This window comes from Myxocyprinus asiaticus, chromosome 15, assembly GCF_019703515.2.
Source record: "Myxocyprinus asiaticus isolate MX2 ecotype Aquarium Trade chromosome 15, UBuf_Myxa_2, whole genome shotgun sequence".
NCBI lineage: Eukaryota > Metazoa > Chordata > Actinopteri > Cypriniformes > Catostomidae > Myxocyprinus > Myxocyprinus asiaticus.
In genome coordinates, this window is record NC_059358.1 from 24,985,558 (window position 1) to 25,010,447 (window position 24,890).

At 41.0% G+C, this 24,890-nt stretch overlaps 1 protein-coding gene across 4 annotated transcripts in view; it reads left to right on the forward strand.

The window, feature by feature from the left end:
- LOC127452438 (cell adhesion molecule 4-like) overlaps positions 1–24,890 on the forward strand; it is a 201,384-nt gene that overhangs the window by 161,546 nt on the left and 14,948 nt on the right. For all 4 annotated transcript variants that reach the window (XM_051717877.1, XM_051717879.1, XM_051717876.1 and 1 more), the window contains exons 4-6: positions 2,684–2,845; positions 3,324–3,414; positions 11,501–11,673. In XM_051717877.1, the coding sequence (XP_051573837.1) occupies positions 2,684–2,845; positions 3,324–3,414; positions 11,501–11,673 (426 nt within the window). The remainder of the gene's footprint in view (positions 1–2,683; positions 2,846–3,323; positions 3,415–11,500; positions 11,674–24,890) is intronic.

Here is a 24,890-nt window from a genome sequence, read left to right on the forward strand (position 1 = left end):
GCAATGATGCTTTAGAATTTAGTGAAAAGAAGGTATCTTAAAGGATTGTTCCAGGTTCAATACAAGTTGATTACCACAAAAATTTATTTTGACTTGTCCCTTCTTTTCTATAAAAAAAAAAAAAAAAAAAAGTTACTGGTTACTAGGTTACTGTAAGACACTTACATTGTAAGTGAATGGGGCCAATCTGTTTCAAATGTATAGCCACAAGACACAAACAATATGCATGTCGCTAACTATCCTTTTCTGTGTAAAGTTATACTCAATTTTACAACATAGATGCCATGATGACATAACGCTGTAAACCCTTAAACGACTGTAAAAACGTCCGTTTAAACAGCTTAGGGGCTCAAATAATACACGTTTTAACAGAAGAATGTAATTTAAGTGCATTTATAAAATAATATGCTTCAAATTTTTAAACCCACCAAATCTTTTTTAAAGAAAAGGATATTACAAAATCATTGTTTGTGGTGATCAACATTTTGCCACAAAGGCTGCTGATTGAGCTTAACTTGTACTGATTCTGGAATATTCCTTAAGAGGAAGCATAATTAAGAGTAACGTGTGCTGGCACTGGCAATGACGAAGACGTGAAGATTAAGAACCCAAGTGCAGTTTTACAAACGTGATAACCAGTAACCCTAACTACAAACGTGAAACAAAACATGAACTTGACTATAGACATGACTATAAACATACACATTCAATACTTGACCAAGACACAATGGAAAACATGAGGCTTAAATACATGGACATGGGGGAACATAAACCAATGAACAAACAGAACTGATAACAAGATAATGAGAACATGACACATGAACATGGAGGGAAAACAGAAATCACATGACAAGGGAAACAGGAACTAAACATTGCAAAATAAAAGACATGAATCAACAAAATACACATGACATATCCCCCCCACTAAGGGGTGGCTCCTGACACCCCAACACATAAACAAAACACGTAAAACATGACATAAATTCAAAGTTCTGTAGGGAGCGGGGGGGGGTTGTCTTGAGGCGTGGGGCATGACAGAGTCCGTAGAGGGTGGAGCCATGAGAGGCTCGAGGGGCGGAGCCATGGAAGGCAGAGCCGTGAGAGGCTCGAGGGGCGGAGCCATGGAACTTGGTGCCTGGAGAGTAGCCGAAGACTCGAAAGGCCAGGGTGGAGCTGATGGCAGGGAGGACCAAGGCGGTGCTAGAGGCTCGGAGGAGCAAGTGGAGCTGGGGGATTGGAAGACTGAGGTGGAGCCGGTGGGACTGAGGACCAAGGTGGAGCCATAGGGAAGGAGGTCCCTGGTGGAGCTGACAGATCGGAGGGACGAGGCACAGCCAGAGGATCGGCGAGCCAAAGCGGAGCCAGGTGACCAACAGACCAAGGAGGAGCCGGAGGGACGAGGGACCCCGGCAAAGCCGACAGGCTGAAGGACCGCAGTGGAGCCAAGGGAACGCAGAGCTGAGGCAATGTCGAGGGACTGACAGGCCAAGGCGAAGTCCAGGGCTCGGAGGGTCCAGGCAGGGTCGGAGGGCCGAAAGTTCCGCTTGCCTGCTCAGGAGAATGAAGGGTGGGTATAAGGGTGGGAACCATCTCCAGGTCCAACTGCTCAGGCGTTGCTGTGACTTGGCATGGAGCAGGCTGAGGCGTTGCTGTGACTTGGCATGGAGCAGGCTGAGGCGTTGCTGTAACGTGTGCTGGCACTGGCAATGACGAAGACATGAAGATGAAGAACCCATGTGCAGTTTATTTACAAACGTGATAACCAGTAACCCTAACTACAAACGTGAAACATAAAACATAAACATGAACTTGACTATAACATGACTTGACTATAAACATGACTTGACTATAAACATGACTTGACTATGCACATACACATTCAATACTTGACCAAGACACAATGGAAAACATGAGGATTAAATACATGGACATGGGGGAACATAAACCAATGAACAAACAGAACTGATAACAAGATAATTAAACAATAAACCAATGAAAACATGACACATGAACATGGAGGGAAAACAGAAATCACATGACAAGGGAAACAGGAACTAAACATTTCAAAATAAAAGACATGAATCAACAAAATACACATGACATTAAGTCGGCTACCTTTTGGAACAGCTTCATGTCGAGAGTGTACATATGATGTCTTAAAATTCTCCATTGGTAGACAGCTCAATGGGTTTTGGAACAGAGCAAATACAGTTAGTGTATGTGTGTCTACCCACAAAAGATTCATTAATACAGGGTTCTGCTGGAATTTAGAGCCAGCCTCTTTTTCCACTTCAGTGAAAATAATTTAAATGTCTACTTTATGAAGGTTATTACCATATACCCCTCATAAAACTGTTAGTTTGTCCTGCTGCTCTGTCCGCCTACATCTTTAATCACCCCTTTTCTTCTTATTTTTCCCCCATTCTCAATTTTCTGCCCTTAATCCTGCATATGTCATTTACTTTTTCCTTCATCAAATTAAAACTTAAGAATCTCACAAGAATAATGGAACCTGTTCATGCAGGTGGAATAGATTTGTGCAAGGTGCATTACTCACTGCATCAAATTCATACTGTTTGTAATAATCAGGGCAATCTATTTTTAAAAGTATGCAAATAATGTCTAGTTGAAATGTACAACATATTGTTAAAATTTGCTTTTTGATTCATTCTTTTTTTTTCAGGTGTGATCTCTCAGCAGGAAAATGGGAAGACTGTGAGTGTGTCCAACACAATCCGTATCCCCGTGGAGAGGAAAGATAATGGAGCGGCGATGAGCTGTGAGGCGTCTCACCCAGTGCTCGTGGGGCAGAAACGAGTTCGTCACTACAGCCTGGACGTTCATTGTGAGCCAACAATGCCATTTCCATGAATACTGCCATATAAGACTGATTAACAGTTGTTATTAGCTCACTGAAGCCCCATCTGTTTGAACATGTTCACTTGGCAAGCCTCTAATGAGGTTTGTTTGTGTTACATTCTGCCTGGTATAATAAAGGATGAGAAGGCAAAAGTATATCCCATTGCACATCACACAGCTTTAACAATTCTTGAAATATGATAATATAGATATAGATGTCAGAAAAAAAAGGAAAAAACAAATATAAATTTTAAACAAGGCCTCATCTCATAAAGTAGGCCAGCCAGAGCACTCAAAGTACAGAGATTTAAGAGTCAAACAGCTCTTACTCTATAAAAAATGACAATTGAATCCGAGTAAGCTTTAGGGTGTTTATTGCTGTCGTAACCAACAGTGAATTTGTATCCTGACACCTGTTGAAAATGTGCTTTCCTCTTTCTCTATCTATCTCTTTATCTCTGTAGTTGCTCCTACGGTGAAAATTATTCCCCCTCAGGGCATCCTCCGAGAAGGAGACTCCCTCAGTCTCACCTGCTCTGTTACCGGCAACCCACTGTGAGTGTACGCGAGTGGATGTGTTATTTCTTTGGATGTACTGTATGTGTTAGGTTGTGTGTGGGAGAATTTGATGGATGTGAAACCTTGTGTGAAGTTCTGTTTTTACATGTGCTTTAAAAACAAATAATCTGAACTGGTCCCATAAGAGCAGCATTTATCTTCTAACAATCCAAAGCACTTAAAATATTTATATACACTACCAGTCAAATATTTTGAAACACTTACACATTCTTTATTATAATTTTTTTAACATTTTAGAATAATAGTAGAGTCACTATGGAATAACATAAATGGAACTATGGGAATTATGTTGTGACTAAACAATATCCAAAATAAATCAAAGCTGTGTTATATTTTAGCATCTTCAAAGTAGTCACCCTTTGCCTAGAATTTGCAGACATGTACTCTTGACATTTTCTCAACCAACTTCTTGAGGTATCACCCTGGGATGCATTTTAAACAGTATAGAAGGAGTTCCCATCTATGTTGGGCACTTATTGGCTGCTTTTCTTTATTATTTGGTCCAAGTCATCAATTTCAAAAACTTTTTTTTTTTTTAATTAAATTTTAGTTTTATAATGAAATAAATTAATACGGTGGCACAATTATATTTTTGTCTACAAAACTCATTTCAAACATTTAAACATACGCCTTCAGATCAAAAGATTTTTAAGATCATGTGAAACATTTCACATGTTTCAAAATTTTGACCGGTAGTGTACATGCTATCCTGCTTCTGTACATGAGGGAGAACAGCCATGACTGTCCTCTACTCCTTCTCCCATAACTCCTTCTCTCTTTCTTTCTCTCTCATTATCTCCCTTTCTCCCTGAGAGGCTGTGAGCATAAAGCCATTGAACCTCTCCAGTGTCTCGTAAGGGACCGCAACAGAAATTAAAGATGGACGAGTGGAGAGATAGAGAGGACGGTTGAACTGCCACTGTCACTCATTTTATGGTGAAATGGAGGAATGACAGAGAGAGAAATGGGCTCAGAGGGGTCCTAGCTTGGAAAGAGAAACTAAAGACTATGATTTACGTGATAGGGAGAAAATAAAAAGGAGAAAGAAAGCGCGAAAGACAAATGCTTAATTGCAGGGACACGATTGAAGATTACGGGATGCACTGATGAGAAATGAGAATAGCCTGCCCACCCACAGAGAGCAAGCAGTCTCGGGATGGGTGGAGATAAATGATATAGTATTAAAGGGATGAGAGATGGATTCAGATGCTGCTGCATGGTAGCTGAGCTCATGGTACACTGTTCCGTGCTGCTTGGTTATAAAGCCATTATGATCCTGTTCGTTCCGACATTAATCACCAATTAAACACTGTCTGCTTTTGTTGGAGGGGTGTATTTATTATCCCTCAGTGCCTTGGCAGGCTCATCCTCAGTGTTTGTGGTCATACTGTATGTGTGTGTTTGTGAAAGTGTGTGTGGTTTGGGATCCTGCGAAGGCTTGTAATTAAAAGTGTCCAGTGGGATTACGGCGGGTGATGATGCAGGGATTGTATTCCAGCCAGGGTGGATGAAGGATGAGGTGTTTCGCAGGCGGTGGGCTCAGAACAGAAGCCTCAGGCTTTTGCCCTACAGTTTCCTTGTATCTCCTGCTGCTGTTTGTTTGTGTGTGTGTGTGTGTGTGTTTGGTAATCTCCTCCTTTCATGCTCTTTTGTTTCTGTCTGCCTTGTATTATCTGCTTAGACTGTTCCTAGTTCTATGTTCTCTTCTCTTCTCTTCTTCTCTTCTCTTCTCTTCTCTTCTCTTTCTCTTCTCTTCTCTTCATTTAAACCTTAATCTTATTGCTGTTTACTAGTATACATTATGTTTTGAGCATATTCTTGCTGTTTTTTGTTGGAGCTAACAAGGAAAAGATGAATTTGTGAGGTTTTACTGATGCTGCAATGAATCAGAGGAGCCTGATATCTGCTCAGTGAGTTTACTTATTATAAGCTAATTGGAGATTTTGATGCTTGGGGTTTAAATGATGGTTTATGCAGAATGAATATTTTTTTTTTTTACTGAATAGGGAAACACTGTATTTCTTGTGAGCTGGATATGAATTGTTTATGTAAGCATGTATTAAAAATTGGCATATTTGTGCATATGTGTATGTGAATATTTTTGTTAGCATTTTAAAAATTCTGATTTTGTATCATTCCAGTTATATATGTATTTTTTCATTATTCTGTAGAACTTTACAATAATGTTCTATTTGTTAACATTAGTTAATGTATTAGGTATCATGAACTAACAATGAACAATGACCTCAGAGAGCATTTATTCATCTTTTTTTATTTTGATTTATCCAAATACAATTGCTCATTGTTGTTATGTTAGTTCATAATGCTTTATCTGCGTTAACTTAGTTAACATATTCAACTTTTACTGTAATACATGTATTAATAAACTGTATATAGGCATTAACATTAACCAAGATTAATTAATGCTGTTAAATTCAGCAACTAAAAAAGGTTCAAGGTACGTAAATGAAAATGTAAAACATTTTTCTTTTTCTTTTTTTTTTTCTTTTTTCCGGAGTGAAAACATTATTTTAAATCGCTGGTTACTGGTTAACAAACTGATTACGCTGCTATGTATAGCATAGGCTCCGCATAGTGGCCAACGCATTGATTTGCATTTATAGTTCTGCATTGGTGTGTCTGCCTCATTCTGTGAGTACACAGCCAAAATGCTAACTATATATTTAATAAATAAACAAAAGAAATGCAAGCCATGTAATTTATGGATTCAAAAGTATTTATTACATTGTTTTAGCATCAAAAATGAATTCAAAGTATGTGAACATGTTGAAATGTAGGCACATATAATTTTTTTATAGGCTACATTTTGCCTGCATTGTAGGCAGAAAATAAATGAGGAAATTACTGTATGCTTGCTCTTGAGTCATTTAAATAATAATACATAAATATTTTGCCATACTTTTGACGTTCCGTGCTGAAAAAGAAATCGTCAAATTAATTAATAACTACTTGCCTGAATAACACAAAACAGGTGTCGTTTTAAAGACTTTACAATGCATATAGGTAATTTAACCAACTCTTACCAGCTGCTTTTTAATTTGCTGACAAATTAGAAGTATTCCGTTTCCATAACTTATGAAATATGATTATTTACTGAACATCATACTGTCAAACTGTAACACTTGGTCATTTGCCCTAGTGGCCACTAGAGGTCGCTAGGAGAACTAAGACTTAGTTTGAAGTTCTGTGTTTTCCTTCTTGTGTCACTGTTCATGATTCCTTCCCTGATTGTCATCCCAGCTGTGTCTTGTTACCCTTGTTAGTTCTTGTGTATATTTTGCACTGGTTTATTCTCTCTGTCTTTGTCAGTTGTCAACCATCCATGGATGTAACGGTTTGTTTTGTGGTATTGTTTTGAGTTCTTTACGTTTATTTCTCTGAATTTTTATTAAAAGCCTATACATAGATCCTCCTTCTCTCGCCTCATTCCTGCAGTTGTTACAGTACAACTGACCAAGCTATTTAATGAGCCTGTGAAATCCTGTCTGCCAGGAGGCAGATGTGAACTTTCCTTGGTTGAGTTCATTGACCATGCTTTGAGGCTCACATTCTCCCCTTACACTGCGGGGTTTGGTAGTAATCCCATGCCGCTGTCAGCGCCCACACCTGCTACAGTCAACGAGCCAGTGCCCACGCCTGCCACGGTCAACGAACCAGCGCCTGAAGCCTCGTCCGTCCCAGAGCCAGCATCTGAAGCCTCTTCCGTCCCAGAGCCAGCGCCTGAAGCCTCGGAGGCCGTTCCCCTGCTGCTGCCAGTGCTCTGGGCCATGGAGGCCGTTCCACAAGGCTGTCTGGTTCCCTGAGGCTGTCCAGCCCCCGGTGACGTGACTTGAGCCTGTTCGCTCCCCTGTGACCATCGATCCTGTCCAGTCCCCAGCAGCCCTCAGCCAGTCTGTTGCTCAATCCAGTGGTCAGCACCTGTCAGACACAAGCTACCAATCTGTTCAGTGTCCAGCGGCAACCTACTTCCAGTATGATCCCTGTCCAGTGGCCGTCATCCAGTCTGCTGTCCCCTGTCTAGCGACCGCCGTCCAGTCTGCTGATCAGTGTTCAGCGGCTCCACCCTCTGCTGCTCCACCTCCTGCTGCTCCGCCCCATGAGTCTCTGCCTCCCTGGCTGCCAGCCCTCGCTCCTTTCCTGGAGCCACTTCCCTGGCCGCCGACTCCGCCCTGATCCACTGGTCTACGCCTGTCTCCAGGCCCTCCACCGGCTCCACCATTAACTATTTTTTTTTTTTTATGGAGCGTCAAGAGCCACTCCTTAGATGGGGGCTCTTTAACACTTGGGTCATTTGCCCTAGCGGCCACTAGAGGTCGCTAGGAGAACTAAGACTTAGTTTGAAGTTCTGTTTTCATTCTTGTGTCACTGTTCCTAATTCCTTCCCTGATTGTCATCCCAGCGTTATCTTGTTACCATTGTTAGTTCTTGTGTGTATACAGGTGCATCTCAATAAATTAGAATGTCGTGGAAAAGTTCATTTATTTCAGTAATTCAACTCAAATTGTGAAACTCGTGTATTAAATAAATTCAGTGCACACAGACTGAAGTAGTTTAAGTCTTTGGTTCTTTTAATTGTGATGATTTTGGCTCACATTTAACAAAAACCCACCAATTCACTATCTCAAAAAATTAGAATACATCATAAGACCATAAAAAAAAACATTTTTAGTGAATTGTTAGCCTTCTGGAAAGTATGTTAATTTACTGTATATGTACTCAATACTTGGTAGGGGCTCCTTTTGCTTTAATTACTGCCTCAATTCGACGTGGCATGGAGGTGATCAGTTTGTGGCACTGCTGAGGTGGCATGGAAGCCCAGGTTTTTTGACAGTGGCCTTCAGCTCATCTGCATTTTTTTGGTCTCTTGTTTCTCATTTTCCTCTTGACAATACCCCATAGATTCTCTATGGGGTTCAGTTCTGGTGAGTTTGCTGGCCAGTTAAGCACACCAACACCATGGTCATTTAACCAACTTTTGGTGCTTTTGGCAGTGTGGGCAGGTGCCAAATCCTGCTGGAAAATGAAATCAGCATCTTTAAAAAGCTGGTCAGCAGAAGGAAGCATGAAGTGCTCCAAAATTTCTTGGTAAACGGGTGCAGTGACTTTGGTTTTCAAAAAACACAATGGACCAACACCAGCAGATGACATTGCACCCCAAATCATCACAGACTGTGGAAACTTAACACTGGACTTCAAGCAATTGGGCTATGAGCTTCTCCACCCTTCCTCCAGACTCTAGGACCTTGGTTTCCAAATGAAATACAAAACTTGCTCTCATCTGAAAAGAGGACTTTGGACCACTGGGCAACAGTCCAGTTCTTCTCCTTAGCCCAGGTAAGACGCCTCTGATGTTGTCTGTGGTTCAGGAGTGGCTTAACAAGAGGAATACGACAACTGTAGCCAAATTCCTTGCCACGTCTGTGTGTGGTGGCTCTTGATGCCTTGACCCCAGCCTCAGTCCATTCCTTGTGAAGTTCACCCAAATTCTTGAATCAATTTTGCTTGAAAATCCTCATAAGGCTGCCGTTCTCTCGGTTGGTTGTGCATCTTTTTCTTCCACACTTTTTCCTTCCACTCAACTTTCTGTTAACATGCTTGGAGACAGCACTCTGTGAACAGCCAGCTTCTTTGGCAATGAATGTTTGTGGCTTACCCTCCTTGTGAAGGGTGTCAATGATTGTCTTCTGGACAACTGTCAGATCAGCAGTCTTCCCCATGATTGTGTAGCCTAGTGAACCAAACTGAGAGACCATTTTGAAGGCTCAGGAAACCTTTGCAGGTGTTTTGAGTTGATTAGCTGATTGGCATGTCACCATATTCTAATTTGTTGAGATAGTGAATTGGTGGGTTTTTGTTAAATGTGAGCCAAAATCATCACAATTAAAAGAACCAAAGACTTAAACTACTTCAGTCTGTGTGCATTGAATTTATTTAATACACGAGTTTCACAATTTGAGTTGAATTACTGAAATAAATTAACTTTTCCACGACATTCTAATTTATTGAGATGCACCTGTATATTGCCTTCATGTTCTCTGTCTTTGTCAGTTGTCAATCTTCCATGGATGTAACGGTTTGTTTTGTGGTCTTGTTTTGAGTTCTTTGTTTATTTGAGTTTTTATTAAAAGCCTGCACATAGATCCTCCTCCTCCTCTTGCCCGTTCCTGCAGACGTTATACAAACATACGGTCAAATCATTGTGCCGATCAGAAAGTTCACGAGTAGAATACAAAATATATGATTTCTCTCACATATCAAATTAATATCAAGTAAAGGCCCGGAGAAAAAAGATTTTATTGAAATATATAGCTCTGGAAAAAATATAGACCACTGCAAATTATCATTTTCTCTGGATTTACTATTTATAGGTATGTAGTAGAGTAAAATGAACATTTTTTTTTTATGCTATAAAGTACTGACAATATTTCTCCCAAATAAAAATATTGTCATTTAGAGCATTTATTTGCAGAAAATGACTGCAGATGCAGCATTTTCAGACCTTGAATAATGCAAAAAAAAAAAAAAAAAAGTTTTTTTTTTAAACAACACAATACTAATGTTTTAACTTAGAGTTCAGAAATCAATATTTGGTGGAATAACCCTCATTTTCAATTACAGCTTTCATGCGACTTGGCATGCTCTCTACCAGTCTTTCACATTGCTGTTGGGTGAATATGAACTTGTTTTCTTTGCATTATTTGAGGTCTGAATACACTGCATTCTTTTTTGTTATTTTGACCAATTGTAATTTTCAAATAAATAAATGCTATAAATCACAATATTTCTATTTGGAATTTGGTAGAAATGTTGTCAGTACTTTATAGAATAAAACAAAGATGTTCATTTTACTCAGACACATAGCTACATAAATAGTAAATCCAGAGAACTGATAATTTTGCAGTGGTCTCTTAATTTTTTTCCAGAGCTATCTTTAGTCGCATTTCGCTTGTAACTTCATGAAACACAAACAGAATAAAAAAACAGCAGATGCTCCTGACTGAGACAATTTCATTAATGGTCACTAGTCCAAATACAATGTGATATGATGCATATATGTATATTAAAATAATCTTGGATAAAATGTGACGCTACCTCAGATATCCTTGTTACCATCCTGGGGGTGGTCTCTCTGGTTAAAGTGGACCAATCACAGCTGTTGTGGCCTGTGTCAACACAATGTGCAGTTACATTTTTGAAGAGGTGCACGTCAGGCTACGGCGTAGGCTACACCATAACCGCCATAGCTACACGTAGCCTACGCCGTAGGTTCGACGCAGAAGTACAAATTGGCCTTAAGTGATTAATTTTTGTTCCAATAACCTTTTCATGAAACCAAAGACCAAAAGGTTTATCACAGATTTTAAAAACCAATGATAAAAAAAAATATATATATATATTATTATTATAATTCGGCCCTCAAAATGTGCCTTTTAGTCCAACATGCCCACCCAATGTGTACATGCAGGAGAGAGAGAGAGATTTAGGTTATTAATTGATTTTAGGTGGCCAAATTAATATTTGGAATGATTGAAATATTTTGGGGGATATATTTAGCATTAAGCAAACATTTATTGAAAAGACGTTAATTTATATAGGCTACTGTATACTTTGCTTGTTATAATTTCTATCCTGAAAATGCCCTCACATGGGAAAAAATGTAACTGTATATTTTGGGTGAGGCAAGTCCCTTATTTTGAGCTTGTTTTTCCAGACCAGGTCGCTTGTTTTTCTTGTGAAATCTGGCAACACTGCACCTGGTATATAACCCACCTTGGCACAGAGTAGTCATTTTAAAAAGAAAATTATTAACCGTTTTTTTTTATTATTTAGTTCTAACCGGTTAGCATTTGGAAAGGATTATTTTTCTTTTAATTGTCTCTTTTTATGTCCCCTGTGCAGTATTCTCTTTCCTTCCGAGTTCCTCATTATTTTGAGAAAGTGTTTTTTAAGCCTTTTTTCTACACCTTGTTCTTCCTTAGATTGTTTTATGATGCAAATAAAACAACAACTTCTGCTGTTTTCATTTCACTTTTTTTTTCAGACCACGTGACATCCAGTGGTCACGGGTGAACGACACTCTTCCTGAGAGGGCGGAGAAAACGGCCAACATTCTTCATATGTCTCGTCTCAGCCAATCACACAACGGCACCTACCTCTGTCAGGCGCATAATAATTACGGCCGTGCAGCAGACCACTACACACTGCTGGTGTATGGTAAGAAAAATTACATAACATCAACCCTTCCCCCATCTAAACAATTACAATCCACATCAAAAACTATGTTGTGCTCCGCTCCTTTCATTACATGTTTCACAAGCATACGAAATCTCAACATGGTTCAGTATGACAAAGCATTTCTGCATGTTTACGCATAAACACCTATACTTCCTTTGGCCTGTGAGTACAGCGTGGGTTCTCCACAGCTACAGAAGTTGCTTACTGTTACTCTGGTTCTGAGTGGGTTATTTTGCACTCCTCCCCTCTGCCCACATGTGCTCCCGGTGGCTACATGGGACACTGCATCTTTCAGCTCACTCTCTCCATAGACCTGCAGGAGGTGTGATGTATTTTGAAAGACTGTAAGAAATGAGATCCCCAGAGGTCCCCTCCCTTCTTTCTCCTTTTTCTCTTCTTTTCTTCGGATGATAACGACAGCCATCAAATGCACGTGTTAACGAGGGAGCTCAGAGAGCGCAGGTGGGTGGGAATGTCATCTTTCATCCAGTTTCTATCCCTTGCTCCCTCTCTGTTGCTCTCTCTTCCACACTTTCTTTTCAGCGGTTCTGTGTAGGTGAGCCACTTAGCTTTGATACTCCTCTGCACTTCGGAGAATGCCCCATGATTCCCTTTCTCTGTCTATTTATTCTATTATTCTAATGCATTCTTTCTTTCTTTCTTTCTTTCTTTCATTCACTCTTTCTATCTTTCCTACACAGAACATGGATTTCCATTTTATGTGTCTTTGTGTGTGGATTTGTGAGTAAACGGACAGGATGAGATGTTAACTCTCAGTATAAGCTTATTTAAGCTTTGCCTGTTGGAAATCCCATCCTCAGTGAAAGTGCAACTAAAAAGACAGAAATTGCTGACTGAAGGCTGATAGAAAAGGAGGGATGATGAGTCAAGGATGATGAGCCAGCAGTCATGGTAAAATCACAGTGGAGCCTTGCTGGTGTTAGAGATGGAGGAGGGCTGATCTCTATCTCTCGTGGTTTCACACTGACAAACATTTATTTTTCATTAATTTATTTTCTAAATTGACCATGAAGAATAAAATATGAAGCAAACTGTCAATTTAGGAGAACCAGTCTATGTTTGGAACAGAATGAGGTTTTTAAAGTTGAGGAGTCAGGGAGAGTGAGAGAAATGGAGAGAAGAGTATAAATTAATAAAAACAGTGGCCACAGTAGCAGAATACAGTTGTAGGTCTTTAACCTTAGACAAACTAATTTTTACAGATAACTTACAAAGTCAAACCTTTAAAGACAGAGCTGCTGTGAGCTCAGAGGTTTGTTCATCGATGGCATATTCTTCTGTTGAAGCCATCAGTCTCCGTTATTTCAACTTCATTGTTTAAAAATCGTGGTTTATAGCGTAATTCCTAGTAAACTGCGCTACTCATGGTCCAGCAGAGACAGATCCAGCAATCAGACAACTGGTTGGTTTGGTTCATGGCTTTAAAACTCTTTTTTTTTTTTTTTTTAAGAATTTTATGAAAAGTCAATGGAAGAAATGAATGGTGAAAATTCTTCTGTGCATTGTGTTACGTTGTTTTTGGACTCGTTTTAATCTCGATTCATCAGGATTACTAAAAATACTTACATAAACAGTATATAGACACAATACAAGGATTACCATAAATATTCTTATTAATGGACACGATTAAATTTATGCATGTAATGTAATTTCTTTCTCATTCAATTTAGCATACATCTGTAATATAGTCACAATCCTGGTTCATGTTACATCCGCCAAACTTTAAATAGCAGCAGTTAAGTTTGATCATGTAAAGTCTTAGATTGTGAAGTCCAGATTCCACATTTTTTAACGACACCTATTTTGTTCAAGTGAGTAGGTTTTAATTAATAAGCTAGCAGCGCCATATTTGGTTATCGGTATCAGCCACACTGAGCTGTGAATTATCAGTTATCTGTATGGGCCATGAAATTCCATATCAGTGCATCCCTTGTTTACACACAGTTCGGTTATAAATGATAGTGAGAACCGCATTGTATAACCAAACTGACTCTCTTTAATTTTCAGGACTCATACCTTCATTTCGAGTTTGATAACCCTGTGTAGTGTGAAAAGAACTGCACTGGACCACTAGTTGTCTGTCTTGTGATTCAAAACGAAAACCACTCTGAACTACACACACATTTGTCTAATGTGTTTTGCATTTTTCATATGGGTTCTGGTAACTCGCAGAGACAAATATATGAACTTCGTGTCACCCAAAGCTTTTAGATCCAGTCACTGTCTTCTGCCGTAAGACTCTGAGTTACAACCCCATTTCCGAAAAAGTTGGGACAGTATGAAAAATGCTAATAAAAACAAAAATGTGTGATTTGTAAATTATAATCACCCTTTGCTATTGTGACGGGGAGGAGGGTGTGTCCGGGCCGTAAGGGTGCACTGCCGGCGCCAAGTCACCTAATCAGCGGGAAAGAGAGATAAATGGGAGCCAGAGATGACGGAGATAGAGACAGAGAGACACACGTGGCTGCTCTGTGTGTGTGTTTATGTTGCTGTGTTTTCAGTTTGATGTTCTGTTTGATTAAAGTTTTTATAGTTGTGTACTCCGGTTCCCACATCCTACCTTTCCCAAACTGTTACATCTATATTGAAAGCTCTACAACTACACATTATATGATGTTTTACCCTGTGAATTTAATTTAAATATATATATATATATATATATATATATATATATATATATATATATATATATATATATATATATATATATTTTTTTTTTTTTTTTTTTTTTATGTAGTCATTTCAAATCAGATGATTGCAACACGCTCCAAAAAAGTTGGGACAGTCGAGTGTTTACCACTGTGAAACATCACCATTTCTTCTAATAACACTTATTAAGCATTTGGGCACTGAAGACACAAGTTTGTTAAGTTTAGAAAGTGAAATTTTCCCCCATTCATCCACTATGTAGGTCTTTAGATACACAATTGTATGGGGTCTTCATTGCCATCTAATGCGCTTAATAATGCACCACATATTCTCAATTGGAGACAGGTCAGGACTGCAGGCAGGCCAATCTAGCACCCACACTCTCTACTTACACAGCCATGCACTTAAACCGGGCAGTATGTGGTTTGAAGTTGTCCTGCTGGAAAATGCCGGGACATCCCTGTAAAAGACGGTGCTGGTGGCAGTATATGTTGCTCCAAAATTTGTACATATCTGTCTGCATTCATGGTGTTCTCACAGATGTTCGAGTTACCCATGCCATGGGCACTGACACACCCCTGGCCCATACAGATACTGGCTTTTGGACCTGACGCTGATAACAGCTTGGATGGTCCTTTTCCTCTTTGGCCTAGATAACGCGATGGCTGTGTTTTTCAAAAACACAGTTCCACTGTTCTACATTCCATCTAAGATGAGACCGAGCCCAGAGAAGTCGGCAGCGCTTCTGGACAGTATTGATGTAGGGCTGCTTTGCATAGTGAAGTCTTAACTTGCATCTGTGGATGCAGTGGTGAGTGGTGTTAACTAACAAAGGTTTACTAAAGTTATACCAAGCCCATGTTCTTGTTATCCATTACAGATGAATAACGTTTTTTTAAGACAGTGATGTCTGAGGGATCAGAGATCACGCGCATTCAGAAGTGGTTTTAGTCTTGCCCTTTACGCACTGAGATTTGACCAGATTCCTTGAATCTTTTAACTATATTGTACACTGTAGAGGGTGAAATGCCCCAAATCCTTCCAGTTTGTCATTGCTCTCAAAGTGCTGGATTATTTGCTGAAGCATCTTTTGGCAAATTGACAAGTCTTAGACGATCCTTGCTCTTGAAGGACTAGGCTGTTTTTGGAGGCTCCTTATACATTATACAGTACTATGACACAATTGCCTCGCCTGTTTAACATCTACTGTTTCACATCCCCTTGTTATATCACCTCGCCAAATTATTATTAGTCTTAAATTGTCCCTGTCTCAACTTTTTTGAGCGTGTTGCAATCGTCTGATTTGTAATTACTGTACATTTTCAAAAAAATAATACAATTCACAAGGTAAAACATCATATTATGTGTAGTTGTGGTGCTTTCAATTATGCAAAGGGTGAATATAATTCACAAATCACTCCTTTTTGCTTTTATAAGCATTTTTCATACTGTCCCAACTTTTTCGGAATTGTGGTTGTAAAAACACTTCGTTAAAAATGACAGTAAAAATAAAAAAGCATTTGAAGCTCGAAAAGAAAAAAAAAGATTTGACGGATGAACTTGTACTTGACCTCAATTGGACTCTTTCATTAAAAAACATTGTGCCAATTGTGATTAGACTTTTAGTGTTATGAAAGTCACAATCTTTGGTATTTACTTTAGTCACTGTCACTATGGTTACAGGTGTTATTCCCGGCTGTCGCAAGAATGGAAAAGGGGCTTGACTTCAGATATTCATCTTACAACACTCCTGGACTCTCTGAGAAATGCAGAGAGATACTCTGTCACAGAGATAGGGAAAATGAGGAAGAGAAAAGGACAGAGGAGAATTCAGAATTTACTCTGACAGATAGGTTGTGTTAGTGGCTCTTTATCTGTCTTTGTCTGGGTATTTTTAAATTTGCATTAATATTTGCTATACTCACTTCATCATCAAAACCACCTATAAAGAAGTATTTTAATGTGTAGCTGCATTTGTTTATGTGTATTTTTCTATATAAATGTGTGTGCTCATCACATCCACATATGCAACCTGTTCAGTGGTCACTATGATTTGTCATGTCAAACAGTCAAGTTGACAGTATTCTGGAGACGTTATGTAAAACAGCAGTAGCACTCAGCTATGATGGACCTTACTGCCACTAAAAGCTATTACAATCTAACTGCCTCGGAGAGCTGCTGAGATTGAAATGAATGGAAAGAAAAGGAGAGATGGAGAAAGAGTTGCAGGGACAAACAACGATGCACTGTAATGAGCTGTGGCTGTAATTGGAAGAAACAACACAGCGCTTAATTAAATGAAACTCAGGCGAAAGAGAAAGAACGATAGAGTGAGCAAGAGGAGAAATAACTGAAGATGTAATTTTTTTTTCTTTGGAGAGTCATGAAAGGAATATTAAGCATGTTGAATGGAGGAGCGGCATAGAGTTGACGACAGGGACTTGGCCTTTGAGCAGAGAGGGGGAGAGGTGAAAGATCAAGAGATTTACAGACTCCATAGACGCTGAATTAGTACACAACCTGAAGATCTGCCTCCTGTCTCTCGCTGTCTTCAGTTGTATGTGGGCAAATAGAGAAAATCGATATTTTAGTATTGTGATATTTTATCTAATGAAACTGAAATTCTTACACCAAGGATTCAAATTTGTAGTTACATTGTTCACATTAAAGGAATAATTCACCCATTCTCTCATCTTGTACTCACCCTCATGCAATCCCAGATGTGTATGACTTTCTTTCTTCAACTGAACACAAAGATTTTTAGAAGAATATTTCAGCTCTGTAGGTCCATAAAATAAAGTGAATGGGTACCAAATTTTTGAAGCTCCAAAAATCACTTATAGCCATAAAAGTAATCCACATAACTCCAGTGGATTAATTAATGTCTTCTGAAGTGAAACACTTGGTGTAAGAAAAAGATAAATATTTAAAACTTTTTTTTAACTAAAATTGTTCTCTTCCGGACAGCTCGTTGACAAGGGTGGAGTTTAAACTGCCTCCTGCGTGATATAAGCACATAAGCCTCCTCTGCATAGACATTCATAAATAGATACCTTATTGGCAGCTGTTCCTATGGGCTGCAATACTGTTTCCACACAAAAGCAATGTACGCAGTGGTCTGAGCAGGGAGCTCGGTCTGAGGCATCTCCTCCATTTGCTTTCAAACCAATTTAAACAGCTCTCCTTGTTGACCATTCCAAGATAGTGTCGCAGTTGACGTATCCAAACCAGCCAAATGAGGCATCTATGTATAATTATCCATGCTCCTTTGTTGTAAACAACACTGCACTTCTGTATTTTTTTGCATTTCACATGTCAGTTCTTGCGTGAACTTGCCAAAGCTTACAAAATCAGAATCAGAATGAGCTTTATTGCCAAGTATGCTTACACATACATGGAATTTGTCTTAGTGACAGAAGCATTCAGTGCACAAACAATACAACAATAATGTTTTCAGATACACATCCTCCCGATGGTGATGGAAGTACTGACATACTTCTTTCCTCCTGATGGTAATAGGAGGTCTGACCTACACTATTCCGATGTTGTGAAGTTGCTGAAAGCTAAGCGGACAGGTCATTGGGGTTGTTAAGTGGGCTCCTACTTTCATCAACATTTCGCTGACTGGGCCCATGACATCTCCAGTAGATTCAGCAGTGTGTTCTGGCATCCCAGAACCACCCCCCTCAGCATCTGCCTAGCCTGCTCACTTGAGAGACCAGCTGGGGTCCTATCTCTTGCCAGAGCCACTGCCTACTCTGCTCTGCTCTGCCACACCCAATGTTGTCTTAATGGTCTGGTGTAGTGCTTGTCCACTGATCCCCAGGTCCCTCAACAGCCTTACAGTGGATGTTGCCACAAAGCCCCGACACCCTACCTCCACTGCTCTCCAGCCCCGCTGTCCTGCCTTTGCTGCCAGCTCGGTGTATCGCAGCTTCTTCCTCAAAGGCTTCTTGCACGGCATCCTCCCAAGGGACTGTGAGCTCCACAAAGTAGACTGTGTGCAGAGAGTTTGACCACAGCATCAGATCTTGCCTCAAGTTAGTAATGGCTATTTCTGATGGGACCGTGAGCCATTGGCCCACATCCACTAGCATTTGCCAGTCCTGGGCTGCCTCGAGCTGTCCAACGCTGGTCCTTGGTGGGATCTTCCACTGTTTTTGTTCCCCTTCCCGGACAAATGCTACTGGCTTAGCTGGATCAGCTCTCCTGGTCGGCAAGGCATTGATGGCTGTTCTCTTGTTTTCCAGTTGCTGCCAAGCACTTGAGGACTTGGTTGTGTCTCCAGGTGTACCATCCTTAGAAGAGGCTCACTTTGCAACCAGTAAAGATGTGCTTTAATGTTGCTGGTGATGAACACAGGGGGCATGATGGATCTTCACCCCAACATTGGTTGAGATTTTGAGGGGTAGGAAGGATGTCGTAGGTTGCCCGAATGGGGAAACTTATCTTGCTTGTCTCCATCTCCCACAAGTCCTTCCAACTGATCTTCTGTTTTTCCACACACTCCCATTTCATCCACTGGCCCTGTTTGGCTTGCGACATGGCCTTGGCACACCTTATTGACTCCTGTCTGCGAACTTAAGCCACGACCAAATTCCACCGCTCTAGTGAGGACGCCTTGTTCCAGCGAGGTCGTCTTTCACCAAGCCCCAAGCCTCCTCTTCCCTGTTGGACTTGGCCCACAATTTCGCCAAGGTGGTGAGCAGATATTGCCTGCTGTGCCATGTTCTTGGCAGTCCACTTCATTACTCTTGTGAGGGGGATGTCATAGATGGTCAGTGGCCACATAAAGCGGGGTAGTAGCCCAAACTGCAGGCACCAGATTTTTAGCTTGCCAGGCAGTATAGATTGGTCTACGTTCTTCAGACCTGTGATGGTTTCTTGCTGCAGTTCATGTGCTTGATCAGTGTCCTTTAGCTTAGAGTTGTACCATCTTCCAAGACTTTTGACTGGCTTCTCTGACACACATGGAATTGGTTGATAAAAACTGATAAAAAACCTTTGCTCTGTGAGTTTGCCTTTGATAACAGAGATACTTCTTGATTTGGATGGCTTGATTTTCATTCTGACCCCATTGATGTTGTCTTCAAGCTTCTCTAAAAGGCATCTGGTGCAAGGTGCTGTTGTTGTCATGGTTGTCATGTTGTCCATGTATGCCTTGATGGGTGGTAATCGGACTCCAGACTTCAACCATTCGCCACCCACTACCCACTTGGAGGCTCTTATTATCACTCCATGGCCATGGTAAAGGCCAATGGGAGATGGTACACCCTGCCATTATGCCAATCTCCAGGTGGTGCCATGTGGTGGTAATGTCTGGTGTGGTGAGACAGAGCTGCAGATCTTGAAAGTAGGCCTTGACAAGGTTTGTGATGGACTCTGGGATCCTGAAGAAGTCAAAGGATGCCCAGAGGAAGCTGTGAGGTATAGATCTGAACGCATTGGCAAGGTCAAGGAAAATGACATGGAGGAGGTCACTCTTCTCTCTCTTAGCAGACTGGATTTGGTGCCAAATCATGCTGGTGTGTTCGAGACATCCAGAGAACCCTGGGATCACAGCTTTTTGGACTGTTGTATGCACAAGGCTGTTTCTCTCCAGATAGCTGGTTATCCTCTGAGCTACCACACTAAAGAAAATCTTTCCCTCCACATTGAGGAGACTGATGGAGCGAACTGGCTGATATCCGTGGACTCCTTCTCCATCGGAATCAGGACTCCTCCTGCTCTGTGCCATGCTTTGGGTATGATTCCCTTCTCCCACACCACTTTCAGTAGCTTCCACAGGAAGTGAAGAACATCAGGAGCACTCTTGTAGAGTCAGTATGGAACGCCATTAGGCCCTGGGGCTGATGATGTTCTTGCCCACTTTACTCCACTTTGGAGGGCTAATGTCCATTTGGTGCTCTGGTTGTTCAATTGGTGGGATATCCAATGGAATAGCTGTCTGACCGTGCCTCTTTTTGTCAGCATGTGTTCTTTCCAGATGTTCCTCCAGCTCCTGCTTTGATATCTTCAGGTGTCCTCTCTTTTCTTTGGAGAAGAGTGATTTCAAAAATGTAAAGGGGTCCTTGAAGAAACATGATCTTGCTCGCTCTCTCTTCTTTTGTGCTTTCCACAGGTTTTATGCTTGTCTCAGAGCTGTCAAGTTGTTTTTGATGTGTCCCTTGAGTATGTTGATGCCCTCCTTCTCGCAGAGGACTTCCTTCATTGCTTCTTGAGCTGCCTCCTCTCGCAGATCAGGTGTTAAATTTCCTGTTGATGTATAGACTTGCTTTTCAACACTACTGCCTTCTCCTTTTTGTTCCTAATTCCATATTGTTTTGCTCTGTAGCCATAGATGATGTTCCACATCTTGTCAAGCTTTCTTTCGACTGTGCCTCTCATCCCTTCTAGGACACTGGTCAGGTCAGCGTTTATGGTCTCCCATTCTTTCTTTTCTGAGGCTCAAGGCCAATTCACCCGAGGCTTGATTCCACAGATTTTCCTCTCCCTTGCAAATTTCCTTGGCTGGATGGGCTCAACATATTCTTCCACAACAGTTAATGTGCTCGAGTCTTCTTCCTCAGGGGGGCTGATGTCCTGTGAACTTTGATGAGACTCCAGTCGCTGAACTTCATTCGACAGACTTGATTTATTTCTCATGAAGTAGTTGTCAATGCGAGGTCCCTGTTTTCCATCTCTCAAGCACCTTTTATTCCCTTGGTGTATTTTCAGGCCCTTTATAGACATTACTTTACTCCAGCCACAGGAACAGATCTGAGGCCTTTTCTCGGATGCTGTTGATGTGCAGGGTTCTTTTGAGCACTTATGTTCCTTGTGGTCTTTTCTGTTTCTGGGTCTATAACCATGTTATCAATCTGTGAGTCTTCTTCCGCCCCGGCTCTCGCAGACTCTAGGGGTATTCTCTCTTTAGTTCTATTCATAGTCATGAATGGGTGTCTCCAAAATACTGATTAGTATTGGATCCTGCTGACAAGGGTAGCTAGACCATGCCTGCCCCAGGTGGGGTCTATTTCCACCTGTCAGCTGTCTTTCCAGCAGTCACATGGTCTTGCCTTTGTTGTCCACCATTCTATTCACAGCAGTCACTGGATGACTCCAGACTCAATGTTTTCAGATACACAGGACATGATAAAGTCCAAAGTGCCTCTCCTATACTCATTTTCTCCCGATGGTGATGGAAGGACTGACATACTCCTATCATCCTGATGGTGATAGGAGGACTGACCTACACTATTCCGATGTTGTGAAGGTGCTGAATGCTGGGTGGACACATCATTGGGGTTGTCAAGTGGGCTCCTACTTTCATTAATGTTTTGCTGACTGGGCCCATGACATCTCCAGTAGGTTCAGCAGTGTATTCTGGCATACCAGCACAACCCCCTTCAGCATGTGCCTAGCCTACTCACTTGGGAGACCAACTGGGGTCTCAATAAGGCAATATATATAATATATTTGTATTTGTGTGTGTGTGTGTGTGTGTGTGTGTGTGTGTGATATATATATATATATATATATATATATATATATATATATATATATATATACTGTATATATATAAACACACACACACAAATACAAATCAGATAGTTATATACAGATAGTGCAAGGGAATGTAATGGCAGAAGAGGTAGAATATGTTGGATAAATATAAATAGACTAAGTTGTGTATTGCACATAATTATTGCTCAATGGGGCAGTTTTAACTGTTCATGAGATGGATAGGCTGAGGGGAAAAAACTGTTCTTGTGCCTGACAGTTCTGGGTCTCAGTGCTCAGTATCGCCAGCCAGAAGGCAACAGTTCAAAAAGGTAGTGGGCTGGGTGATTGGGGTCCAGAGGGATTTTTCCAGCCCTTTTCCTGTCTCTGGAAGTGTACAGTTCTTGAAGGGAAGGCAGGGAACAACCAATAATCCGCTCAGCAGTCTGAACTGTCCTTTGTAGTCTTCTGATGTCCGATTTCATAGCTGAACCAAACCAGACAGTTATTGAAGTGCAGAGGACAGACTCAATGACTGCTGAGTAGAACTGTATCAATAGAACCCCTGGCAGGTTGAACTTCCTCAACTGGTGAAGGAAGTACAACCTCTGCTGCTCCTTTTTTACAATGGATTCTATGTGGGTCTCCCACTTCAGGTCCTGTGAGATGTAGTGCCCAGAAACCTGAATGACTCCACTGCTGCCACAGTGCTGTTCAGAATGGTGAGCGGATTCCATGTTGGGGTGTTCCTCCTAAAGTCCACTATCATCTCCAATGTTTTGATTGTGTTCAGTTCCAGGATGTTTTGACTGCACCAGACAGCCAGTTGTTAAACCTCCCTTCTGTATGCAGACTCATCGTTATCCTGGATGAGGCAGATTACTGTAGTGTCATCTGCAAACTTCAGGAGCTTGACAGAGGGCTCCTTGGTGGTGCAGTCATTTGTGTACAGGGAGAAGAATAGTGGGGAGAGCACACATCCCTGGGGGGCACCAGTGCTGATCGTACAGATGCTGGAAGTGAATTTCCCCAGTCTCACTAACTGCTGCCTATCTGTCAGAAAGTTGGTGATCCACTGACAGATAGAGGTGGGAACAGACAGTTGGGTTAATTTAGTCCAGAGAATAGCTGGGATGATGGTGTTGAAAGCCATTCTGAAGTCCACAAAAAGGATCCTTGCACATGTCCCTGGTCTGTCCAGATGTTGCAGGATATGATCCCATGTTGACTGCATCATCCACAGACCTGTTTGCTCGATAATCAAATTGAAGGGGATCCAGAAAGGGTCCAGTTATGTCCTTCAGGTGGGCCAACACCAGTGTCTCAAATGACTTCATGACCACAGACAGGTCTGTAGTCATTAAGTCCTGTGATTTGGAGTTTCTTTGGGACAAGAATGATAATGGAGCATTTGAAGCAGCAGGGAAATTCACACTGCTCCAGTGATCTGTTGAAGATCTGCATGAAGATGGGGGCCAGCAAGTCAGCACAGGATTTTAGACAAGTGGGTGAAACACTGTCTGAGCCCTGTGCTTTCCTTGTCTTTTTCTTCCAGATGACCTGGGACACATCCTCTTCACAGATCTTAAGTGCAGGTTGAGTAGCAGGATGGGGGATGAGGGTGGTTGCAGGAGGTGTTGATGTTTGTGTGAAGTGAAGGTCAGAGCGGGTGTGGGGTGAGAGACTGGGCTTTTCGAAGCTACAGTAAAACAGATTCAGGTCATCAGCCAGTTGTTGTTTCCCTACAGTGTTGTGGATGGTGTCTTGTAGTTAGTAATATCTTTCAGGCCTCTCCACACTGATGCAGAGTCGTTAGCTGAAAACTTGTTTTTTAGCTTCTCGGAGTAGCTTCTTTTAGCAACTCTAATCTCTTTTGTCAGTGTGTTTCTGGCCTGATTGTGCAAGATTTTATCCCTACTTCTGAAAGCATCCTCTTTGGCCTGACGAAGCTGCTTGTGTTTTGCTGTAAACCATGGATTCTCATTGTTGAATGTTAAATAAGTCCTAGAAGGAATGCACATATCCTCACAGAAACTGATATATAATGTCACAGTATCTGTGAGCTCATCCAGATTGGTGTCTGCATCTTAAAAAACACTCCAATCAGTGCAGTCAAAGCAGGCTTGTAGTTCCAGCTCTGCTTTATTGGTCCATCTTTTTACCATCTTTACTACAGGTTTAGCTGATTTAAGTTTCTGCCTGTACGTCAGAAGAAGATGAACCAGACAGTGATCAGAGAGTCCCAAAGCTGCTCTAGGGACAGAGTGATATGTATCCTTTAATATTGTGTAGCAGTGATCCAGTATATTTCTGTCTCTGGTGGGGCATGTAATGTGCTGTCTGTATTTTGGAAGTTCACAGGTGAGATTGGCTCTGTTAAAATCGCAGAGAATAATATTAAGTGAGTCCAGGTATTGTTGTTCTGTGTCCGTGATCTGATCAGCCAGCTGTTGCATCACTGCGCTCACACACGCTTGTTGAGGAATATAAACTCTTACTAGAATAAATGAGGAAAACTCCCGCGGTGAGTAGAAAGGCTTACAGTTAATAAAGAGCGCTTCCAAATTACATCACATGAGAGGCTGTGAGAGATCGACCCTCTTGAATTTTTTAGTAAAAAAAGTTTTAAATATTGTCTATTTCTCACACACACCAAGCATTTAGCTTCAGAAGACATTTATTAATCCACTGGAGTCATATGGATTACTTTGATGATGGCTATATGTGCTTTTTGGAGTTTCAAAAATTTGGCACACATTCACTTGAATTTTATGGACCTGCAGAGTTGAAATATTCTTCCAAAAACCTTTATTTGTGTTCTACAGAAGATAGAAAGTCATACATATCTGGGATGGCATGAGGGTGAGAAAATGATGATAGAATTAAAAAGATTTTGTAAACTATTCCTTTAATATTTCTGGGAAAAAGGAAAAGAGAGCACCATTCAGAGCAAGTCTGTGAGAGAGTGAAATTTACTGTAGCATTAGGTCAACGAACACACAATTATTTATATTAGACTAAATTCCGGGATTAAAACAATG